We start from the raw sequence: 25,292 nt of genomic DNA, 5'->3' as shown, positions 1-25,292 counted from the left end.
CCAGCACAGAAGGACCGGACACCGCACCTGGATACTGGCGGAGCCCGTCCAGGTTCGGACGTCTCGGCAGGCCGCCCGCCGTTCGTCGCTGCTGACCCGGGGCGAAGCAGGAGTTGGACCGTGGAGGCTCCTGGATGCTGGGCAGTGGAGGCTCCTGGATGCTGGGCAGTGGAGGAGCCTGGATGCTGGGCAGTGGAGGAGCGTTGGCGGTGTCGAAGGCCAGGACTATGACGCCCCCTCGCCCGGTTCCCCCTGACGATAGCTAAGCGAGACCCAGCATGGAAACAGCTGTCTCGGCAAAGGCTGGCTCAGGGAACACGGGGTCAACAGAGGCAGGCTCAGAGCAGAGAGGCTGGAGGCCTACAAACCCAAGGGGTGCAGGCTGAATGAGTAGGCTGGCCATCGACAGGCTGGAGAGCAGGTTGGTGAACAGGCAATGGCTAGCAGGCATGAAGAGTACTTCACCAAAGCCATCTGCTGGGCTGTCCGCTGGGTCCATTTGGTTGATTCATTCTGTCACGGTGCGAGGCAGGGAGTTGTAGGACCCAAGCGCATGAATGCAGTCAGTGTCCGATTGCCATGCAAGGCCTAAGAAGAAATAGCACCCTTTTCACATTGGCCTATTTTGCGCCACCAGGAGGCCACAATAACCAAGGAGCACTTTTTCTAGTTACTTTTTAATTTCATAGAAATTAAGATGTAATTTTAATTGTTTAACAATTCCTCAGATTTTAACTACCCCTTTTGAGTCATTTACATTTTTATGAGAACATTAAAGGATTGACTTTTGCAAATTCTAATTGCCTTTTAAGTGTGTGTGAGTGGGTGGGGGGGAATTATTTTAACCGTGAAAAATGGTGTAACTGGATTTTAACTTTAACTTGTTCTAAGCCAGACATATTAAAATTGTTTTGATGAAGAGAACATTACATGCTATTTTGATGTAAGAAGGAGAACACTGAATGAGAAATTAATCCTTACATTAGGTTCAGGGGAGTCTTCTGCTGAATTGCATATTTTATAGGTAACTTTAAGTGAAAAACTATTTATTCATATCGTATTATCTCTTTAGTAACTACATGTATGCATGGCCGTTTAAGGCCTATAGCCTATGCTATATACATTTATTAAAGATTGTCATCTCTTTTACAAGGGAGCCCAGGCCAAAGAAAGCAAACAAACAAACAATCAAGGATTACAACATAAATAGCTGTAGAAATCTGTTTTTATTATCTGAAGTAAACCGTGATACGCTGCTGCTTCAAGATCATTTGCTCAACTGCTTTGAATGGCAGCACAGTTCACTTTAACAAACAACCAAGGTATTTCACACAATGCTGATTTTATCCTCTTAATCCTGATCTCACGTTTGAAGATAAACCCTTACCACACTAAGCACCTGTTGTGGGTTACCTTCTACAATTCCATATCAATTATGGATCTGACCTGACCAAGAAGTAAATTGTCGATTCTTATCATGGACTGAGTTTCTGGGAACCAGGATGGATTCATTCAATAGTGAGACCATAAGTTAGGACAAGTGGAGTTTTCTGACTTTTACTGATTATCATCAAGGCATGTATGCTTATAGGCTACTCATCAGAGTGAAATTGAATAGAGTTTACAGAACACATCCTTGAATACAATCATGTAACAAGCTCAAAACAGCAAAATACGGTCGCTGTTCAGTGGAAACCTTGTTTGTCCTTTTTGTCTCTGCCAGGCCGAAAGGCATGGTGAGAGAGTATGTTTTGCACCCTGTCCATCCGTGCGTGCGTGCGTGCGTCCGTGCGTGCGTGCGTGCGTGCGTGCGTGTTTGTGTGTGTGTGTCCTTCTGTCTGTGGATAACTAATCTCCAGCACTGTTGGCTTGATCACAGGGAAATTGTGCACACACATTCCCTGGATGCCAGATGGATGCCAAATTTTTTATAGCGCCACCAGGAGGCCGCTTTCTGCAAAACATATTTTTTGACTACTCCTTCAGATTTTGTCCAAACATTACGCAACTCGGTACACAGTATCTCTATAGTCATTAAACCAAACGGGTCTTTCAGATTTTTTATATTCCATCCTGATTGCCTATAGAATGGCTTCCAAAGTTTGCAGGAGTGCTCCATTTTGAACAAAATTCCTCAAATCATGAACACAGCATGCAATTTCCGTGAAATTTTGCACGCACATTCTCACTAGGCCGAGGAAGAAATGCTGATTTTTCAAATCAGCCTCATGGTGGCGCTATAACAGGCCGATTCGTGTTTTTACTTATAACTGTACCGATTTGTGTAAAACTATGTATGTGCACTCCCAGAGGCCAAGGAAAAACCTTTGCCCTTTTCACATCTGCGTTTCATAGCGCCACCAGGAGGCCGACTTATGTAAAACACATTTTTGGATATTACTCCTTCACATTTTATCCAAATTTCACGCACATGATCTCTATAGTCATGTGATCAAGACGAATCTGTTTGATTTTTCATATTCCGTCCTGATTGGCTAAGATTGACACCTAAAGTTTGCAGGACATGCCCGGACTGGCCCGTTTTGAACAAAATGCATGAGCAGCGACCGATTGCGGTGAAACTTTGCATGCACATTCGCACTAAGTTGAGGAACAAATGCCACCCTTTTAACATTGCCCAATTATAGCACCACCAGGAGGCCAATTTTTGCAAAATTTGTTTTATATTACTCCTACACATCAAGCAGATCGGTACATATTATCTCTTTAGTCATGTCATCAAGACGTCCGATCCGTCCAATTTTTCACATTCCAGCCTGATTGGCGAATTCCTAACATAGTAACATTGCTGGCCCACACTAACCTACCTGACCTGGCGGAGACCTGTGCTCCAAGGAGCACTCTTTCTAGTTTATTCTCATTTTTAAAACTAGAGCCGCTAGGCAGCCCTCACACCGCCAATATGCCCATATATGGAGATCTCTGTATCTGTCCGTCCTTGTCCCTTTTATTCCCATATATGGAGATCCCTGCTGACATCAATATATGCATATATGGGCATGCTGATATGCCCATATATGGAGATCTTTGTATCTGTCAGTCCATGTCCCTTTTGTGCCCATATATGGAGCTGACTGATTTGTTGAGGTTAAATAACACACTCCATATTTGGGCGTAGCTGTATTGGGAACTCCTTATATGGTTATGGCTGAGTCATAGTGACATGAGCATGTCATCAGCGGTCACCTGCTGGCCCTCTGGCCTGTCACCAATTATAATATAGGATATAAAAAAACACACCCAGTGTGAAGTGGGCGGTGTGTGGTCATCACAACATGACTCACTTAAAAAAAACATAAATGTGTTTTTTTAAGTCCATACTGCTATTCATAGGGCTGCACATGTGTCATGTGTTTCGCTAGCCAATCACAGTCCTGAATTTGCAAAGTCAGCCAATCACATTACAGCTAGTGGTGATGACACTAGCTGTAATGTGATTAGCTGACTTTGCAAAAGTATAGATTTGCATTGACTGTGGAAGGGTTAGGGTTGTAGACTGCGTTGTAGACTATTGGCCAATCACGGTGCAGGATTGGTCAGTGTCCAAACCTCACTTATAGGGGGCGGTTACACCGCCCCAAAAATAGCAGATCTTGAAGATCTGCTATTTTCACTACTTTTGTGTGACACTCTTGTATGATGAAGTATAGGGCATTAATTTACACATACAATTTGGAGATATGAGGTTTATGCCTGCAGCAACAATATGTTATCACAGTTATGACTGTGGTGCTCTTTCGTGTATGTTATTTAGGACAGTAAACAACTTCGTTTTTGATGACATGTTCTGAAAAAGCTGAATCCCCTGACATTAGGCTATATGACGGAGCAAATTATTGTGAAACAAGCATTTTTATACAGTAGCCTACTATATGTGAGTCATTCCACGAATTCGGTACACTTTGCAGTCCCCTCTGACCTTTTTAAGTGTATTGTATCCATCGGGTCACCAAAATCAAATTTTAAAAGCTTTTTAGAATCAATTGACATGTTCCCTTTACTATTGTGTAAAAATATTATATATGTTGTCTTTATATCTGAAATTATCTGCCTTTTCTACAGTAGACACCGCCTAAATTTGCCCATTTTTCATGTCCCCAATGGCCGATAGAGAGATTGGCCTTCAGATATGACTACTAAAAGTGTAGAATAATCCATAACTTATATTATTCACATAAAACCAGCAATGTACTCTATTGCTAGTCATGTTTCGTTTTTTAATAAATAGTTGATTTATCATTAAAATCACGTTATATAGCTCTGTCCCACAGTCACACTCAACCCCGTTACACAAGTCATTCTCCTCTCTGTAAAAAGTATAAACTGACCCTTTAGTGGCATCAACAACATGTGATGGCATTCTACAAGTCTTCTGAGCAAGATGCTGCAGAAAGAGGAACATTTCGAACTTCTTATACAGCTATTTAGGGTCATTTATACTTTCAAAGCGTGGTCGTAAAGCATAAAAACTCAACCCCGTTACATGAAATAAAGATAGAAAACTATTATTATTTTAAATTGTCTTTGTCATTTCAGCAATATATGTGATTGACTAATGTCATGCATGCCATGTGGTCTCCTCTTAATCATCACAGGTAGAGTTATGGCCATCTTCAGTAAAAAATCTCAACCCCGTTCCACTCAACCCCGTTATGAATTTCAACCCTGTTACATATATTATTCCATATAAAAATATTAATTTAATGCCTGAGATGGGAAAATATGTTTTTCTGCATGTTAAATATGTCCTTAATGATGTGGGCTATTCAAAAAAGTAATTCGTTTCCATCGATTTTTCAAAAAAAAAAAAAAAAAGTGCAAATCGTACCGAATTCGTGGTGTAATCTTTTCCTTTCAGGCTTATATTCAGAATCCATCTTTTGGACAGTTCCTTTTTTACATTATAATCATAATAGCCACATCATCAACTCTGATAACATGATCCCCCCTCTCTCTCTCTCTCTCTCTCTCTCTCTCTCCTGCTCTCACTCTGTCTGGGATAGTGTGTGTGTGTGTGTGTGTGTGTGTGTGTGTGTGTGTGTGTGTGTGTGTGTGTGTGTGTGTGTGTGTGTGTGTGTGTGTGTGTGTGTGTGTGCGTGTGTGCGCGTGCGTGCGTGCGTGCGTGCGTGCGTGCGTGCGTGTGTGTGTGTGTGTGTGTGTGTGTGTGTGTGTGTGTGTCGTCTGAATTATCGTTTGGATTATGCTCCATCTTGTGGTGATCCTTATAATGCTGTCTATAAAAAAAAAATAGACAATACGCATAGACTAACAAAATAGAACACATTTCTCTTCCCTTTGACTGGATATTCCAATCCAGATATTCCAATCAAAGCCTGACATCTGATCTGAATCATTGTTTTACTTTGGACACCCAAACTTGAAATGCTGAACCTGTTTTGTGTTTGCTCAGGGTCACTGCCACTGTCAACCAGACCTGCCAACCCTTCTGTTCTCACCAGGAGACTCCTGTTATTTAGTTCCAGGGGGTCCCCATCAAAATGTTATTATAAAATATGGCTCTTTTAACTTTTTAATGGATCCTATGTATAAGTAAAGCCTGATAAAAGTGTCAAACTCCCAAAATCCACCAGAATACTGGAAATTACATCTACTCTGTTCTGGGGGGGGGGGGGGGGGCTGGGGAAAAAAAATGTTCCTGTTATCGGACGGTCTGAGGTTGGCAGGTATGCTGTCAACATTAGTTTACTTCAAAAAGACATGGGCTCATTGGGCTGTGTTCACATCTCAAAGAGGCGACTGACCAACAGAAGCCTATTTGTTCCGATGAGAAAGGGACAAATAGGCATGTCAGTAGACGTGAGGTGTTATCTAAGGTCCCCTGATTCGTCAAAGTGCAGCCTCAGTAAAACCGGAGAGCTGTCCAGTGCTGAAACAGCCTACCGCATGGTCGTTGTGCAACCAGGCACCAACAGCCTTTTATTGTGTTAAGTGAGCGCAACTATGTTAGATATTGATTTTCATCAGACAGATGATCACTGTTTTCGATGGGGAGAGGAACCCCGTATTGGATAGGGAGATTGGATAGGTCTATAAATAACTTGCGTCTTGCTGTCCAGCATGGTCATACATGCTCTGCAGTCGTTGTTATGATAATAACGTATTTCTGATTAACAGGTCGGCTTATAATAGCCTGTGAAGTATTTCTGGAATGGCCTATTTGAGTACATGCTCTTGGAGGAGGCATTTATGATTCCCCACTGCCACCTTGTGGCATTATTATACACCCCTTTTCCCATCATCACCCTTTCCCCAATTCTCTCTCTCCTGCATTCCCACAGAAAATGAATAAATGTTCATAAAAATGATTCTGGATATTATTTACTTTAGCAAACAAAAATTGTATTTATGCCAATAATCGTCAAACGATTGTTTTCACTATATTCACAAATTAATACTAAGAAGACCAACATAATGCATAATGCAAACAAATATATACAAATCAAAGTCTACTCAATAAATCATTTAGAATTGGGATTCTGATAAGATCATATTCATTTTGGTCTCTCTGACTTCACGTGAACACCACAGCAACCTCTCCCCCTCCCTCCCTCCCTCCCTCGCTCCCTTCTCACGTATGTGTTGCTCATAGGATCAAACTTCAAGTCCAGGTTCGTGATCAGGATTCAAAACAGAGGTATATAGCTCCAAAGACAACCAACACTTCCAAAAAAAAAGTCGCGCCATTGCCGAAAGCGACACGATTCTGTGCAAATTTGGAGCCAAGGTGGGTCTGCTCAATATCGGGAGAAATATGCAGCACCAGAGGGGGTATTGCCGTGACTCATGCGTGCGCAGTACAATAAATAGGCAAAGCCCGCTTTAAATATCTGCAAATCATACCCACTTCAATAAAAAAAAAAAGGTCACCTTGCATGGAATCTGGCAGAAAAGTGAAAGTAAACCCGATTTTTCTCTTGGAGTATACCAAGAAGCGCACCCGTTTCTGCTCAAGGACTTAATTTGGTGATTCATTCAGTTTTTGGACTGTACCTGTTTACCTGGACCAGACACGCATAGGCAACGGTAAGACACTTTATAAGATGCATTTTGCTAGACGTATAGTCTAACAAGCTTAACTCTAAAAACATGTATTGCTTTATTGGTGTTGTTTGTCTAGCGACTGGAGATGCTCTAACAGGTGTTTTAAAAATGTAACGTTATAGATTTAGGTTTGATTGTTGCTCTTCACATAAAGCAGTGCATAAAACGTTGTTTTTGTTCAAAGCTACAGGTTAAGTTATAACTTAGAAATGTTCTTTCTCGTGTATAATATACATATTTGTATATATATACATAATAGCCTATGTTGCTCGTATACAGTTTAGCAAAGATATTGCATGGCATATTTTTATGTGACATTGACCTGAATGACGGTCATTTTTTAAATAGGCTAATGCTCTCAAATTGATATGTATCAGTAAACTGTGGCTACATCACGTCATCTCAATGTTAACAAAGTCAATCCATTCTATCGTCGTATGACTCGTATGCCATTTGGAGAAAAAAAAACATCATACTTTGTCTACTATTCGAAACTATGCGCTATATGTATTCCAAAACTGTGGTAAAGGCTATAGTGCATATATAGGCTATTCAGAACAAATTGGGTAGCCTATAGTGCATTACTATATAAGGAAGGCATAATATGAAGCCCTATTGAACTAAAGGCATTCACAGTGATGCGCGATCATTCATTATCCACCTTGACCAAGATCAAAATCATGGGCTGAAAATGTGTCACTGTCAGTCTGTCAGTGGGCATGGTTGATTTGACGAGAAGCATTGGTTGATGGCAGCGTTCTTATTTTATATATATATATTTTAAATCTATTAAATTCTCAGTCAGACTGCTGTAGATTAAATTAATGTCAACCATTTAAAACCGACTATATGCCTTCGTCTCTTATATTATCTGCTTTGAGCATCTCTGTGCTATTCTCAATCAATCTCAATATTTTAGAGGTGGCATCTTATCTTTAATATGTTAAACATTAAATATTTTGGAATGGTCCCCTATACCAATGGATATGACAGCATCCATCATGTATTCTTGTTAGAATGTGTTTTATTTCATTTTTGAATAACAGGCTATAGAAACAGATCTGGTAACAAAAAAGTGTCGGAGCTTTGAAGTGAAGACTTTTCCTCTGTCTCAGGAGTGATGGCGGCGTCTACACCCTCCTCCTCTGGCGGAGAACCGGATCCAAACTCGACTAATTTACGACCACCAGGCTCAAGTAGGTCTATCACAGGCAAAATGCTATTTCACTTGTGCTATTTACTTTGTGGGCAACGCCATTAATCATTTCCATCGAGAGAAAGCGTTGCGATTTGAAATGCCTTCCTCTCAACAAATCACCGCAGCGCTGCATATACGGACCTGCAGCGGACCTCCCGGCATCTGCTCCAGTGGTTCTCAACCTTTTCATGCCGCGACCCCCCAAAATAATCATATTTGAACTGGGGACCCCCCACCCTGATAAGCACTTAGAATGAAGGAGTCGAGGCATTACATTCTCGGTTCCACAGATAAATATTGTGAAAATAGCAGATCTACAAGCTGCTAAGCGTTGTGAGCTTGTAGATCGACTATTTCTCCCAAAAATGTTGACTCTTTCTTACATTATTTGACAATTTGGCCAGTGTTTGACCAGTTTTTATAGTATAGCCTAGTTTGTTTATGACTTTTGATGCAGTATATTGGTCTTATTTCTTTTTTGAGATATCAAAAAGGTCTTAGAAGTCTTTAAATTGTCACTTCACTGTCATCTGGGGACCCCCCAAAAAATCATGTGGGGTCCCAACCCACAGGTTGAGAACCACTGTGATAGACGAACCTTTCTTTCTTGCCAGAAAATTATGTCCTCTCCAAGCATTCAGCTGAAGGCAATAGTCTGCGCCTCTGGGCCACCAGGTTCCAATAGTTCAAAGCTAGATGCATTTTCTCTAAAGATTGGGGAAATTAAAATGTTCTATTATTATTACTATTTGGCTATTCATTATTATTGTTATTATTATCCAATTATGTATTATTATCATTATTAGCCTATTTGTATTGTTTTTGTATTTGCCTATTATATTTCTACAGTAGCACTGTTTCTGCCATTAGGCCTATACTGACTGTTCTTGTCGAATTAAGTGCCAACATGGAAAACTGGAAATTACCCACAAAGTGGCTGTTAATTCAGGTACATTAAATCCCCCTAATGGCTGCCCACCATCGAATGGTAGAGCCCCTGGGTAAAACACATGCTTTCATTCTTGGCTAATATTGAAACGTTTCTAAAAAAAATCTCTCCATGAATTGAAATGAAAAATAGACTAATAATGTCGAGTCTACATGTTCCTTATAAAATCCAACTACATTTTGTAAATGTAGAAAATATTAATTCATTCAATCAAATGGAGCCTTATCTTAGATATTTTTGGCCCACCGATATGTCGTTTGTCGCTTTTCGCCCCGGTGAACGACAATTGATTTGAGAGATAATATTTTGTTTAGGTCTACACACATAAAGAAAAGAAAATCCTCCCAGTGCACATCTACCCAGCAACATTTAGCACAATAAATGTGTGTGTGTGTGTGTGTGTGTGTGTGTGTGTGTGTGTGTGTGTGTGTGTGTGTGTGTGTGTGTGTGTGTGTGTGTGTGTGTGTGTGTGTGTGTGTGTGTGCGCGTGCGTGTGCGAGCATGCGTGCGTGCGTGCGTGCGTGCGTGTGTGTGTGTGTGTGTGTGTGTGTGTGTGTGTGTATAGGCCCATTTCTGTGCTCTCTCTTTGTTGCCAAATCGCTTCCAGTGGCTGAAATCACTGCGTGGAAAACTGGGAGTGAGTTAGAGTGCCTTCATTGAGCTGAGGAGGGCAATGATTTATCAAATGATCCAAAGCAAGGGTTAAATTGGGATGTGGGGGTGGATCTGGCCGCCCCAGCCCCCACCCCCCTAAATTGCTGCTTTTGAGAATTTGGTGTGCGTGTTCCCATCAGTGTGCTTCCATCCAAGGTGCCCCCATCCCTCCCCTCCCTCGCTGGGAGCCCTTGATAACGGCGTAATTCTCTATCTGTCACTGGCCAGCCGGCTCATGTCTAGTGATGCATGCATTTTAACCAGCATCTTTTCACTCAATTAGATCGTCAGGCTATAGCATAAATCTGAACGGCTAATTCATTTGAAAATCCTCAAAGGTCCTAAATATAATATAAGCTAAATCGTAGCTATATTTAGTTACATTTAGTTGATAGCCAATATATACATATCGCAAAAGTAGTAACCATATATATATATATATATATATATATATATATATATATATATATATATATATATATATATATATATATATATATATATATATATATATATATATATATAGTTGGTTACTACTTTTGCGATTCCCTCTAACGGTGTTCCAAATCTATTTTAGGCTATGACGCATGGTGTGGCGTTGCTCATGGATGTACTAGGAAATTGGGAATGAAGATATGTGGTGAGTGGACATTCATGTCATGGGTTTTCTGTATAGGCTATAATAATAATGGTCTAAGATTTTTTGTAAACTTGTTTTCAAAAAGAATGTTGGCCATTTACGATTGCCAGCATTGAATGCATGATGCATCCTTTGGCATTGTTGTCAAAGAAAGGCTTGGTGATGATCTCTTACGTGTTGTAACCTAATCTCTGAATGCATGGTGGTGTCCATGTCCCATGTCACTCGGACTAATAGACCTAGTGGCAGCTTTCAATTGAAGATATTATTAGAGATTAACGTATTCAACTGAAATATCATTTTTGATAGCCTAAGCCTATGTCATATCATTATTATCATTATGTAGGCCTGTTATAGACCTATATATTATTATATATTAGGATTATGTAAGCTACTTGATTTCGGTAGGACATGCAAGAACCTCCAGTCCTTGCTTCGATTGTCAAAAGCTCACACACGCAGCGACTTGAATGGACTATCATCAAGTTAATCATTTTTGTTATAGCAGTAATAATTAGAGTTATTTTTAAACGACACGTTCTACTGGTTTTATTTAGAATAATGAGCTACATCGGACGGACCATTTACAAACAAAGAGAAAATGAATCTATGTCTAGACTAGACCGAGGCCTGGAAGGTTTATGAAGATATTCGTTTAATGTTCTATCGAGGCAATTAGATTAGGCGACCTAAATGAATGGTACGATTGCATGCGGTTGATTCAGACCACAGAAAGTGAATCAGGAGACACATCTCTAATTAGCCTATAAATGAGGATAGGATCGACTTATTTAAATCTATTAAATGTGCCTCGAATCTGGTCAGTTTACGTGGTAGTATAGGCTGCTAATTCCTAAAATAGGCTCGTCTAATTTGTTCTGGAAAATGTTTTCGGGCCTTAATAGCAAAAAAAACTAAAAAACTAAACACAAACCATATCACATCTATACCACCACCGGCACCACGGCCCACTCAAAGATTCCGATTCCGATGGTGTATTAATTTGCTATCGTTCCAATTGTTCTAATCTGTCCCTGTCTGAAGTAGGCTAGAATCTGTCAGAGGAGCAGGAGCTTAATAAGAATTTACAACTAGGCTATTACATGACAGCTATTGCTTGGTTGGAGTTTGGTGCTGATGTCACCGGGCTCAACCTCCCCTACAGTATTCCGCCCATAAATAGGATTCCCTGGGTAGGACGGAGACCTTCTTAAAAGTAGGCTACAGTAGCATTCAACACTACCTGCCCCAGGGACAAGGCGTCAGATATAAGGCTATGGCAATTGATTTTTAGGAGCTTGTAAAAGCTGTGCTCACAAAATGTATGGGAATCATAATCGTCCGTTAGAATCTGAACCTGCCCCTTCTTTTAATCATTTAGGATTTTTGCAGAAGAATAACAATCTGGAGGAAAGGAGCAGGATTGTGAGTTCCTTCAAAGAACGCTGTGATAACAGCGACAGGGATTCGGGTTTCAGACGCAACGAGACGGATTTCTCCAATCTATTTGCAAGAGGTAGGTTTGAAAAAATATATATTTATATTAAATATATATATATATATATATATATATATATTAAAACAATGGAATCATTCATTTAAAAAATGGACAGGAATTCAATTCAATGCAAGACATTTTAAAATTGATTAGCTACTTATTTTAGGTTAATGAGATTTTCTATATGCCTGAAATTTGTTATAAATTGACTTTATATGGATTATTATCCAATCATTGCCTTCATTTAATTACATTACTCTTAATTATTTAACAAACTAGGGCTGGGTTGCTTGGATCTGGAGTTCAGTGCACAACATCAGCAATAGATTGTACTGATCCATATGATTTAATATCATGACGAATTTTGCAAAGATATGTGAAAATGGCCTGCAGAGATTAAACATGCATTTAAAAGTTATAATCACAGAACAGTTGCAGAAAAAATAGACAAAATATTGCCTTCAAATCTCCTAGATTTATTGCCAGCCAAAAATGGAGAGGAGATTACCATACAGTTCTTGCTGGAGTTTGTGGACATTCTCACAAACTACATCCGGAAGACCTTTGACAGGTCAACCAAGGTCCTGGATTTCCACCACCCCCACCAGCTTCTGGAGGGCATGGAGGGCTTCAACTTGGAGCTATCTGACCAGCCCGAATCTCTTGAACAGATCCTGGTGGACTGCAGGGACACCCTGAAATATGGGGTGAGGACAGGTAAGAGGAAAGAGTCCAAAGGCACAGTGAAGTCAGAATAGCATATAGCATGTCACAGTGCAATCGATAAGTCTCATTAGCTTACATGCTGGAATAATGATTGTAGACAAGTATGTTTCTCGAAAATCCTCATATGATTAATAGCTCATGCATGTGAAATATGTTGCTCAGCTGTCTGTATGTGAATTCCAGGTCACCCCAGGTTCTTTAACCAACTCTCCACTGGATTAGACATCATTGGGTTGTCAGGAGAATGGCTTACCTCTACAGCAAACACTAATATGTGAGTGCCGTGGTATGCCACAGATTGTTTTAACAAAGTATCTTGTTTGAATTGTAGTTGGGTTGCAATTCTCTTTTTTTGTCATGTTGTAATTGGACTGATAATCTTCAGTCAGCAAAGAGGGTTTTATCACAATACAGAATACAAATTGTATTATTTAAGATTTGAGATAAAATTTGGAAGCAACTGGATTAATGGCATTCTAACCTATAAAAACAGTCTTCTTTTTCGTCTTTCTAAACAGCCTGAGAAGAGCCTTTAGTGTGCTTTTAGTCGAAGAATACTCTGCATGCTCTGATAGTCTGTCACTCAAGCAAGCAAATCATGGAATGTCAAAAGCACAAAAGGGGAGATGTGATTTCTGTGCCCCCCATGATCATTATTGTTGACCTGCACTCTGACTGTTGTCAGATACTACAGCCCTACAGGCAAGCCAAATTGCATATTGATTTGCATGCAGTTTACATAGCGCTTTAGTTTTTTGTAATGATAGTTCCCGGGAGAAAACAATGCTAGAAGAAAAGACAGCCCCTCCCCTGAGATATGTGCACAATCAGCACTGATATTTAGTGTTGCTTTCCCCTTTCAATGGGATAGACCACACACATGCACACATGCACACATGCACATGCACATGCACATGCACATGCACATGCACATGCACATGCACATGCACATGCACATGCACGCATGCAAACTATCTATCCAGGGAGGCGTCCTGAATAAGGTATAATGATGAACCGTATATAGAAGTTGGCTAATAATATTCTCACAGAATCATGATAGACCACAGATGCTGAGAAAAAAAAATATATTTTGTATCATAAGACTCTCCAACCAGTTCACGCTGTAACTTCGATGACACACACAAAAAAAACAACGTTGTGACCATTGCTACTCAAAAAGCAACTGAGGGGCAACTAAAGAGGATATGCTGTTTTAGAAGCGTGCATTTAACTAATTTAAGCTTCCAATACTGATTATCTTGTATGGAAGCTTATTTGACATAGCATGTTGTTGTTTTTTACATTTGATTCATGTAGCCCATCTCAATTGAAGTCCACAATAGGCAAGGGATAATCATAACAAACAACTTGATCTCATGACATGACGGCATTCGTATGCATACCCCAGTAAGCAACACCAACTTTCTGGTTCTGTGAGCTCACCTATAGTGTCTGTGCACCTGTGCCACAAGACCCCATGCACCCAGCATTAAACAAGTATGCACAACAGTGATTTATAACACACATTTATAATGGGTCTAACACAAGCATGTAGCCCTGTTCAGAGCTTCAGTAAATGTTCATGTCCATCTCTCAGATGGTTTGAATATGGTTCCAATTACATATTAAAATAATACTTAAATGTGAAACGGTAGGAGACTATATGATTTAACAAAGCATACCGAAGCAGAGTTGTATGAGTGATCTGTGTGGTAATGGGCTTGACCTTTTCATCTGTACACTGTCCTGAAGTAGCATTAAATAAATTGATTGATTGTTTTATTAACAGTTTGCAAAAAGTACACAGAGGTACAGTTATACAATAATGCTAAAAGGTTAACACAAAAAGCCCTGAGGACTTGTTTCCATTGTGGTCCTATGTATTAATGACCTCCCAACGTCAGGGATTCTCTCTGCCCTCAGTTTAAGACACTCTTGTCTTTGCAATCCTCCTCCTTTTAAAAATTCTATTATGCACCATTTGTTCGTATTTAAATTGTCCTTTATCCTAATGCCTAATGGCTTTGATAAAGCCCAGAATCAATTTGTTTCTGAAGCTATCTCAGCTGTGGTTGGCTTTCTGCTGTGGGCAATGTCATTGTGGGAGATTCAAACTAGAGGGTGGAGGTTGTTTACATATTTATAATTCACATTCATTAATTACTCCATCAACTCTAATTACTGCTGGCAGGAATCGATTGACACTAATAGGCTGACATATCATGTCAAGGGCTTCTATCATCAGAATTAGTGAGCATCATCTACTTGAGCGAGTGAGGTGAAATTAATTTGGGATGCTAGTTAAGTAGCATCAGACTTTGTTCTCCTTCACTGTCTGGGCTTTTGCCAAGCAAGAGAGCTAAAAACATCAGTGATGTAGGGCACTAGATTGTTCCACACTGATTCATTGACCTTCATTGCATGAATACGCAGATAGTTATGTAATTAGAAAAATATTGGATAGGAGTAAATAGATGAACCTTACAACATTGTAATTCTACATTGATTGTGCTCTGCTCTAAGGGAAAATGTTTTATGTGTTTTTGCAACACTGAAACAACCTTTTATTTTGCTATCATAAAACCAAATTAACATTACTATAATGAGAAAATTCAAGCAACCTCAAATGATTTTTCCATTATAACGATAGGCATATTATATTTCTTAATATTTTGCAGTGTTCATGATAATGTTCAACTTGTTCAAGGTAGAAGTATTGAGAGAAAGTGCATTAACGGACAGGCTTCAGACAATGCTCATACAGTATGGAAGGGAGGCAACATCGTTGTTTGTGTAATAATTTCTCTCAGTTAGCAGCAGTGTTGTGATTTTAGGAGACCCTCGGTGTGGTCCTAACAGTACTGGGTGGTGTGTGATAATTCAGTTGAAGTACTCCTCTGTGTAAGCAGCAGGCCCGCGGAGAACAAGATGACACATATAGGCAGTATCACGCGACAGGTTAACAAGTTTATTACACATAGGGAACATATATAGGGCATGGAAACATGACGTGACCAGAAGTTATGAGACATAGAAAGAACAGAACGTAATAGGATAAGAATAAGGATGACCTTACTGTAGACAGATGCATCTCGTATCAATAATGAACATAATGTATTAGGATAACAACAAGATGTATCTCGTATCAAGTACATAGGCGTCATTAGATGGCCATGGATGAATCATAACAGTCAGAGACTTAAAGTGGACACAGTATTCTTAAGACTTAAGACAAGTCATCAGTGCAATGTAACAGAGCTATGGCTGATCTCTAACTCAAAAATGTATTTGTTTCCATTAACAACCAATGTAACTCTGCTCTGAAGTCAGTTACTAAAGGATAGAATATTACATCCTTTAATGAATCAAGAACTTTGCCTGTTGATGAATCTCGTGATTTAGGCATTCAGCTATAGTACAGAACAGCAACTTACCCATAGATTCTTTGATGGATTCCCACCAGAAGACTTTTGCACTTGTGATACCAGGCCGAGATTCAAATCCCTGCCCCCCCCCCCCCCCCCCCCCCACACACACACACACAAGTGGGGCTAATGTCCTACTGTATGCACCACTGAGCTAAAAAGAGCACAGCTACTTACTTCAGGCAGTTCCACTTGTCAAGAGAAGGGAGACCAAATACAACCACCACACAGCTGTGTTACTTATATTGTATTAACATACTCTACCAAACAAATAGGTTAAAATAACATCCATAAATGGTATTCTGATCCTGTCCTAAATTGATCACATAATTAGTATGTGTTACCTTTATGCTTTATGTAGGAGCAAAGTTGTTAGTGGCAAAAAGATAACCATTTTATTAACTTGGCCCTTTGGTGTTCCCTATAGGTTCACCTATGAGATTGCCCCAGTCTTTGTACTCATGGAGCAGCTGACACTGAAAAAGATGAGAGAGATTATTGGCTGGCCTGATGGAGAGGGTGATGGGATATTTTCACCAGGTAAGGACTGCACTATTGTTCGGACATTAATTGGGAGAATAACTAAACTTTAGGCCTATGCACTTATGTTAATATGACTGTCCATTGTTACTGTGTCATACTTTATGAGACCAGAAACTTACTTATGTATATAATTAAAATCAAATAAAAATCCACCTGTAGCAAGGTTGATGCTACCAACCACCTCTATGGCTAAGTTCCTCCGACACAGGGAGTCAAAAGATGTTACAAGCCAGAGCAGATAAATGTAAATGCTGTTATGACAGAGGCTCCCTCTCAAGTGAGTGTGGGGAAGACTGATTCATCCTGCTGTGCATCGATGCACAACAGGTGTGCAGTCACATGGTCCGGTCAAGGTCCGGTCACACATTTGCGTTTTGAAGGTCGGAAGTTCCATCCACTCCCATTATATGGGAAAAACCGGAGAGACCATCCCAATGCGCTGAGTTGACGGAGTTGCACTAGTGTTAAGTTCCGACGCATCGGGTTCAACATTGGTGAACCATGATGACCCGGCAGTGACAGGCACCAACCAATGGGACAGATGTGCCATGCCGCGTGCGTTCACTCCACTGGGTGGGTTTTCACTTGTAGTTTTCTTTCAGTGATCCAGCACTCCAAATGCAGGAAGAATGCAAGGCAGATAATCCAAAACAAACGGCCAGACATATGCGCTCGTATTTCAATATATGTAAACATCTTTATTGTTGTTGAATGGCCTGAATACTTTACACAGTTTACCGACAGGAATGCCCCCGTCTGAATAGCTTATGTGAGCATAATAAAGAATAGCAGAATAATAAAGTATTATACCAAATAAACGAGAAGTTTGTATTCTACAGTTTCACATACAAACGTGGGCGACAAAAAACGAAACATCTCTTTGCTTTATTGTCCTAAATTGCACCCGTCTACCATATGAATCTGTCATTCATAATTATTGATGTAATTCACATGTAGCCTACTCAAGTCCTCTATTCTCAGTAAAAAACAGACCTACATTTCTTCGTCAACACCAAATTTCTTTGCCAAAAATAGCCAATCTACAACCTCACAACACGTCAGCTCGACGAGTTGTGAGCTTGTAGATCGGCTATTTTTGGAGAATGTTCCCCCCAGAATAGGCATGCTAGGGTTCATGTGGTTAATGATATTCATAATGATGTAATGGTGTTTTCATATTTGTCAAGGTCAGGTGCGCTAATGTTTTCATATTGCTGGATATTATAATATGGATAATATTAATATTTCATATTGCGTTATATGTTTTTGTGTTGCTTGCATGCATTCCTCTGTCCTTCTACAAATACACTGTAGCACTAGTCAAACGAGCTACACATCCAGAAAACCGGCACTTTGTTGGCACTGCCCACTAGTTGCTCAATGCCCCGGAAGTCAAGATAACAAAGAAACGGACGGTGTTGGGCGCATCTGCTTTATCGGCTTGTGATCAGATGCGGCATTCTGCCGTGACTGTCTGACCGTACCAACACTCAGAGACCCATTTGGACTCAGGCCAGGTGTGACTGCTTAAATCAGCCATCACCCACATCACAGTACCTATTTAGTTATTTAGTTATTTAGTTATTGCCAATTCCCCCCATGTAGTATGTCACTGCCGACCCCTACTGTTGGTCTGAGGAGTTGGTAGACAACCATGTGGCTCTTCCAATACACAGCCACTCGCCAGCCACTTATTTTCACCTGACACTGAGGAGGGCTCATGTGTGTGTGTGTGTGTGTGGAGGGCGCAATGCGTGCAGACGAACATGCTATCCCTCCCAGTTCTGCTCCCTACTAAACAGGCACCCGTTCAACCTGTCGCAGTCTCAAGTGCAGAGACAAAAATCACCCTCCCCTGCTGTGAACACAGCAAATTTGTTGGAGCACCCAGCCAAGCCGGAGGCACAGTGGATGGATCGAACCCCAGTCTCCATGGTGGTAGGCAGGTACTTCACCGCTGTGCCATGCCACCTGGATGCCCAAGAAAAGTTAAACAGAACATATTGAACTGACCTCATTGTTTATTGTGCAAAATAGTATTGCACAAGTATTAATTTAACTTAGAGAGTGTAGAATGAACAAAGAATTTCCCTGTGTGGGTTCACTGCCCTAGCTGTCTGAAAAAAGGAAGAAAGAAAATGCCTTGAATTTAAAGGTGTATCTATATCTGATTTCCAGGAGGAGCAATATCGAACATGTACAGCGTGATGATTGCCAGATACAAGTTCTTCCCCGAGGTCAAGACCAAAGGAATGACGGCTGCCCCCAGACTGGTTCTCTTCACCTCAGAGCATGTTAGTCTCACCAATGTTTTACTTATCTACAGTATGATCGATTTTACCTATTTATTAATTATTACTATTATTATTATTATTGTTGTTGTTGTTGCTGTCTGCTGTAACATTGTATCAGGTGCTTAAATTGAACTGTGTTCTGAGACTACAAGGCTAAATATCCTGTATTCATGTCCATTCATCTGTTCCTATCTATAGAGTCACTACTCCATTAAGAAAGCCAGTGCAGCCCTTGGCTTTGGCACAGAGAACCTGATTCTTTTGAGCACAGATGAGAGGTTTGTACATGAAACAAATGTAGACCATCTGATGAAAAGAAGAAGAAGAATGAACTGACTGTGATTTTATTGTGGTGTTTTTCTTTTAAATGTTTTCAATTATGCATTTTATGTATTGTTGAAAGACAATAAAGTCTATCTATAAGAAGAAGAAGAAAAAAACAGATTGTTATCTTTTTCCACAGGGGGCGAGTCATTCCTGCTGATTTGGAGAACAAGGTCATTGATGCCAAGCAGAAGGTGAATTTAAAAATGTATCAAATTATCAGTTTGGGAGTGTCATATATTTGCCTAGAAGCATTTATAATGTATTTTGATTTGATCATTGTTTTACTGCACACAATTCATCAAATGAACCATAGAGTTAACTTGTAGAATAAGGTAATAGTGATCCATGCATGAACACTAGCAAGGTTATTTCCATAAGATAAATGCTTCTTGTCTGCTCAAATGTTATATCACCGATTTCCTGCTTCTCCAAAAGCACAGTCTCTAGAACTAAATTCTCTTATGGCAAAGTAGTGTTCAGGCTGCGTGAAATGGCAGTCCAATTCTGGCCAGACAATGGTTTCATAGACTAGCAGACAGTGAGTTATCTCATGAATGCAGTTCAACCACTTCCTTTAAAGTCACTGATCACATACAGAACAAGGAATTGTAATTTGAATTGTAACCAACCATGTTTTTTTCTGATCCTGTTGGTCTGCAGGGATACGTCCCAATGTTTGTGAACGCCACCGCTGGGTCCACTGTGTATGGGGCGTTCGACCCTATCAACGAGATTGCAGACATATGTGAGAAACACAACATGTGGCTTCATGTGGACGTGAGTGATGTATAGCCTCTGTCTTACGTGCAAAATAAACAACACTGTGAGTGAGTGTGTACATATCCAAAACCTTTGGGGACATCATGGTGCTCATCACTACTCCCATTATATTCATCAGTTGTCATTATCTCTGCCAGGCTGAAAGCTTGGGACGGATATTATGTTTTCGCATCTGTGTGTCTGTGTGTCTTTGCGTGGGGGGGGTACTGCGCATGCATGTTTGCGGGTGCGTGTGTGTGGTGTCTAGGGCTAATCTCAGAAACCGCGGGACTGATCAGGGCCATGCACGCAGATAGTAGGTCAAGGAAGTACCTCCACCCCAAATTTTGTCCTAAATGGCGCTTTATGTTTTGGTTTATAACACTAAACATATTTTCCCAGGATTCCTTACATTATGACACAACTCCCAATAAAGCTGCACCCATTACTGCTTAACTAGATATTCGGCCATTTAACACAGCTTTTTGATCTTCCATACGGTTTGCCTGTTATTGGTTTCTAAAATGAGTGGGAGAGACCTACAGTATATCTTTTTTTTAATCAAAGCCATAAATCATGAACACAACATCCAGTCAACCCCAAATTGGAATCACAATCTGACTATTAGGGGTGTCACAAATGTGGAAAGTTTAACTGTATGTGGTAGAAACGTTTACACCTGCAGCTTCCTCAGGTCCTGATAGCTGCAACCTGTGACTTACACAACCCTGGATAGGCCACCCAGCCTTCCGGGAATATGCGCTCCACTGAGTCCCCCTTTCTAGTTGAAAGTGAATAGGTTTAAATGTTGTGTACTCCACAGGGTGCATGGGGTGGAGGTCTGCTGATGTCCAGGAAACACAGACACAAGCTCAGTGGAATTGAAAGGTAAAACCCAGACAATGTAACTGCGTATTTGCCAGAATATGTTGCACAAACCACCATCTTTTTTCTGTGCCACTTCAAGCTTCACAGAAAGAAAAAAAAAAACGCTGGTCTAGGATGACTAGTTGCATGACCACATAAACTTCAATCTAACTGAAAGGGTCGATGTGGGTACTGTGAGGTGTTTGATATACAGTATATAATATGGTCTTGGACAGACACCAGAATGCTCACTTGTTATTTGGGGTTCGATATCTATGCAGGGCCAACTCAGTCACCTGGAACCCTCATAAGATGATGGGAGTCCCACTGCAATGCTCTGCCATTCTTGTCAGAGAAAGGGTGAGAGTGTTTTGCACTTTATACACTTCACTTATGCACTTCAGTACGTCCACACAAACACACTGTATGCATTCATGCAAGCATGCACATGCACAAATATATGCATGCATGCCATTCACACATACTTTCTCTCTTGCTCTCTGTCACACAGAAACACACACACACACACACACACACACACACACACACACACACACACACACACACACACACACACACACACACACACACACACACACGCACACACACACACACACACGCACACACGCACACACACGCACACACACACACACACACACACACACACCTTTAGTAAAATGTATACTTCGTGTCCCACACCGACAATAGCAGATCTACAAGCTCACAACATGTTGCGATGTAATTCTCTGCTTATGTCGTTGTTGATCTCACCACATTTTTGACCATTGCAGGGAGTATTAGCCGGCTGCAATTCCATGTGCGCCGGCTACCTCTTTCAGCCAGACAAACAGTATGATGTGTCATACGACACAGGTGACAAGGCTATTCAGTGTGGACGGCACGTTGATATCTTCAAGTTCTGGCTCATGTGGAAGGCAAAGGTATGCCTCTTATCAGCTGCATTGTCTCTCAACCACTGCTATTTATATATTGTAATTTCCACATACATTTTTGCTTCATATTCATTCTTCTCTTTTTTTATTATCTCCTAAAGGGCACGGTGGGGTTTGAACAGCATATTGACAAGTGCCTGGACCTGTCAGCGTACCTCTATAATAAAATCAAGAACCGAGAGGGCTACGAGATGGTGTTTGACGGAGAGGTGAGATTAGCTTCCCTCCATTTTCTACCCAGCCTCGTTTCCAGAGGAGGCAAATATCTTCCATTAGAATACGCTAATAAAATGTCAGAGCACCAAGTTATCTGATGAATATAAATCAGAACTCATTACTGAGGCATAGCCCACTGCAGTATAAGACCTAACAGTTCTGTGGTGCTGTAGTGCTGAGATATGCTGCTGGAATTCTGAAACAGATACGTGGGTATTTTGTTTTACCTCAGTTGGAAACTTTGTCTGATGTACAATTAAATGTTCTGCGCTAAATAGTTGATTTGGCAATTGGATCTACGATGATAGTCATATCAACTGGCTCATGCAACATCTCTATATGCTAAAGTCTCCTTGACTTTAAAGTTGGTAAGGAAAATGTGTTTTGTAATCATGTTTTTTCTCTATATTTATTCCTGACAGCCACAGCACACAAATGTGTGCTTCTGGTACCATCCACCTAGCTTGCGTGCTATGCCTGATGGAGAGGAGAGGCTGGAGAGGCTACACAAGGTAATGTCACCTTTTTTTTGTATTCCCATCGCACAATGGTGTCGCTTGCCTAAAAGAAACCATTTTCAAGCATGGAAAGGAACACCGTCATACTATGTAATATAATATAGGCTTATGATTCAGGAGCAGATAACATTAACAAAAAGAGCATAAATATTTATGTGTTTTGGGTTAACCACTTAAACCGAATATGTTGATGAGTGGAGTCCCTCAGGGCTCTATACTAGTGTATTTTCTGTTTTCCCTTTCTGAAGCCCTATACAACAAATATCTACATGTTATTTTCAAAAAACAACAATAATAATGATAAAATAAAAAATATATAAAATCACACCCTGTGTGAAGGTAGCGGCGCCTTTGATACATTTTGTCATCGATATGTGTTTATAATGTGTTTATAGCCATGTGTCACGTGAAGCTTGACCAATCACTTTGTTGACGGGTCTGACCAATCAGAGCGTTGACGGGTCTGACCAATCAGAGCGTTGACGGGTCTGACCAATCAGAGCGTTGACGGGTCTGACCAATCAGAGCGTTGACGGGTCTGACTAATCAGAGCGTTGACGGTGAACACGGACAAAGTCAGGTATAGAGCAGGATCCGCTCTATACCTAAAGGTATAGAGTGGCTAGCGCCGCTAAAAATAATGGGACACCGGGGTTAATGTGGTTAACATACTTTACATTTTCAATTGAACTGTCAAATTGTGATATTATCAAATATAAACATCAATCTACATTTCTCAAAAGGAAATGCATGGATTTAATTCGGTCTCACCAGAAGCATGAATAAAACCTATCCGGTGATAAAAATGAATGACCAGAGCAGCGGATATCAAAAGCAGAGGCATGGATTTCCCACATCTCCCACAGCCAATCCAACCCTGCAGCAAAATCCTGAGTGTCACTTTAACTCTAGTGTTAGGGTCCATTTTTACAGATTTAATCTGACTCTCAGCCAGGATTTTACAGTGTACACTTCACTTTCTCCAACAACAGGTAGCCCCCAAGATCAAGGCACTGATGATGGAATGTGGAACAACTATGGTGGGTTACCAGCCTCAAGGAAACAAGGTCAACTTTTTTCGCATGGTCATCTCCAACCCAGCCGCCACCAGGTCAGATATTGACTTCCTGATCGATGAGATTGAGCGACTGGGCCAGGACTTGTAAAAAGACGCACCTGTATGGTGAAAGAGACATTTTCAAATATTTGTCTATTCCAGCTATGAAAGGCCTCGAGCCTGGCATCATGTTCCTGTTGTTTCACAGACATACTAGAGATTCTAGCTTACAGGTTTTGCAGGAAACGCACATAGTACACCACTGTTCCCCTTGTCTCTTATGTTCTTAGCAGTTGGCTATATTCAAAAGGTTTGCACACCCATGTTTGTTCAAGGTTCTCAGAGTAAAAAGGCCCACATAACTAGAACCACATGAGCACAATGGCGTTTGTTAGCGCACATCCAAAACATCAATAGACCTCCATCAGGACATTATGACTGAAACATTTGCACCATATCATTTTGGGAGGAAAATGAGAATACCTAGTGGTGAGCGACTGATTCGTTAACCGTGAATATGATATTGTACTATTGTGTCGACATTAAAATCTGAATTGGAAAACTGAATGAAAAAATCCTTGTGACAAAGCACAATGGAAATTTACAAATACAATATTATTAATATACATTGATGTACTGACTGTTGGTGCTGCGTGTTGTCTATGTAACTATCGATCCAAATGCACAGCCACATTATATCCTAGCTGTTCTTTCCCTTTGATATTACGTAAGTGGGAATATGTACCACAGTCATTGTAACAAGTACTGTATTCGATCGCTGTTTTTTAGAGCTAATGAATTTTTGTGTAGATTGTGTATATTGTTACATTGCCTTTGTGACAAATGTGTCTTAGTTTTACAGTAAGAAAATCCAATATTTAAATTCCAGCTTATAGTATGCAATATATTATTGAGTTTATTTATATCAAGAGATTATACATGTGAATAGGTCACACAAGTATTCTATTCCATTTGTAATGTAGCCTCATTTATATTTGGAGACTCTAATGCATATTATCAAAATGTTTTGAATAACATTGAGGTATTTATTTAAGTGTATTTGTGAACCAAAGAAGGGTAAAGTTACAAATATGTATATGTACATGGCCCTTATTATAGCATAAGGATGGATTAAGATATCTGTGTAGGAACTTGTAACTTAGCCTTCCACCCATAACCTTAGTGCAATCTATGTTGTGTATCTGTGCAATGTCATTGTGAGTCACATTGACTGAATGTTGTAAAGGCTTCATGTTGGAGGCTGGACACTAGCAGTGCTGCCGTTCCTGCTGGTGCTTTGTTAAAGATGAAAAGCACAATGCTAAACCATGACCTGGGGGCAGCTTTTACTCAAGGGACAGATGATTGTTTGTACAATAAATGTGATATATCCTAAAGGGCATTGGCTCTATGTGAACTAAAGTATTTCGTTTAATGAGAGGGAGAATTCAACCCTATATATATATAACCTACTAAACTGTAAATTTAAAAAATGTAGACTAAAATATACATGATTGTTTTAACATGTTGAGTATATGCATCATTTTCTTTTCCCTGAGAAATTACAATGTGGGTGGCAGGAATT

At 40.3% G+C, this 25,292-nt stretch overlaps 1 protein-coding gene across 1 annotated transcript; it reads left to right on the top strand.

Annotated features, from left to right (window-relative positions):
- Nucleotides 1-8,157: 8,157 nt before the first annotated feature.
- Nucleotides 8,158-23,818, top strand: gad1a (glutamate decarboxylase 1a). Its single transcript, XM_084083828.1, has 16 exons — nt 8,158-8,279; nt 10,462-10,524; nt 11,906-12,040; nt 12,497-12,739; nt 12,932-13,022; nt 16,601-16,713; nt 18,895-19,010; nt 19,209-19,288; nt 19,474-19,528; nt 19,998-20,114; nt 20,920-20,984; nt 21,245-21,323; nt 21,755-21,904; nt 22,018-22,125; nt 22,555-22,644; nt 23,643-23,818. The coding sequence occupies exons 1-16, from the start codon at nt 8,204-8,206 to the stop codon at nt 23,814-23,816; spliced, it is 1,755 nt and encodes a 584-aa protein (XP_083939954.1). The 5' UTR covers nt 8,158-8,203; the 3' UTR covers nt 23,817-23,818.
- The last annotated feature ends 1,474 nt before the right edge of the window (nt 23,819-25,292 follow it).

This window comes from Gymnoscopelus microlampas (genome assembly GCF_963454915.1).
Source record: "Gymnoscopelus microlampas genome assembly, chromosome: 17".
Classification (NCBI taxonomy): Eukaryota; Metazoa; Chordata; class Actinopteri; order Myctophiformes; family Myctophidae; genus Gymnoscopelus; species Gymnoscopelus microlampas.
Note: the sequence above shows the minus strand (reverse complement) of the source record. Positions and strands in the feature narration are given on the sequence as shown.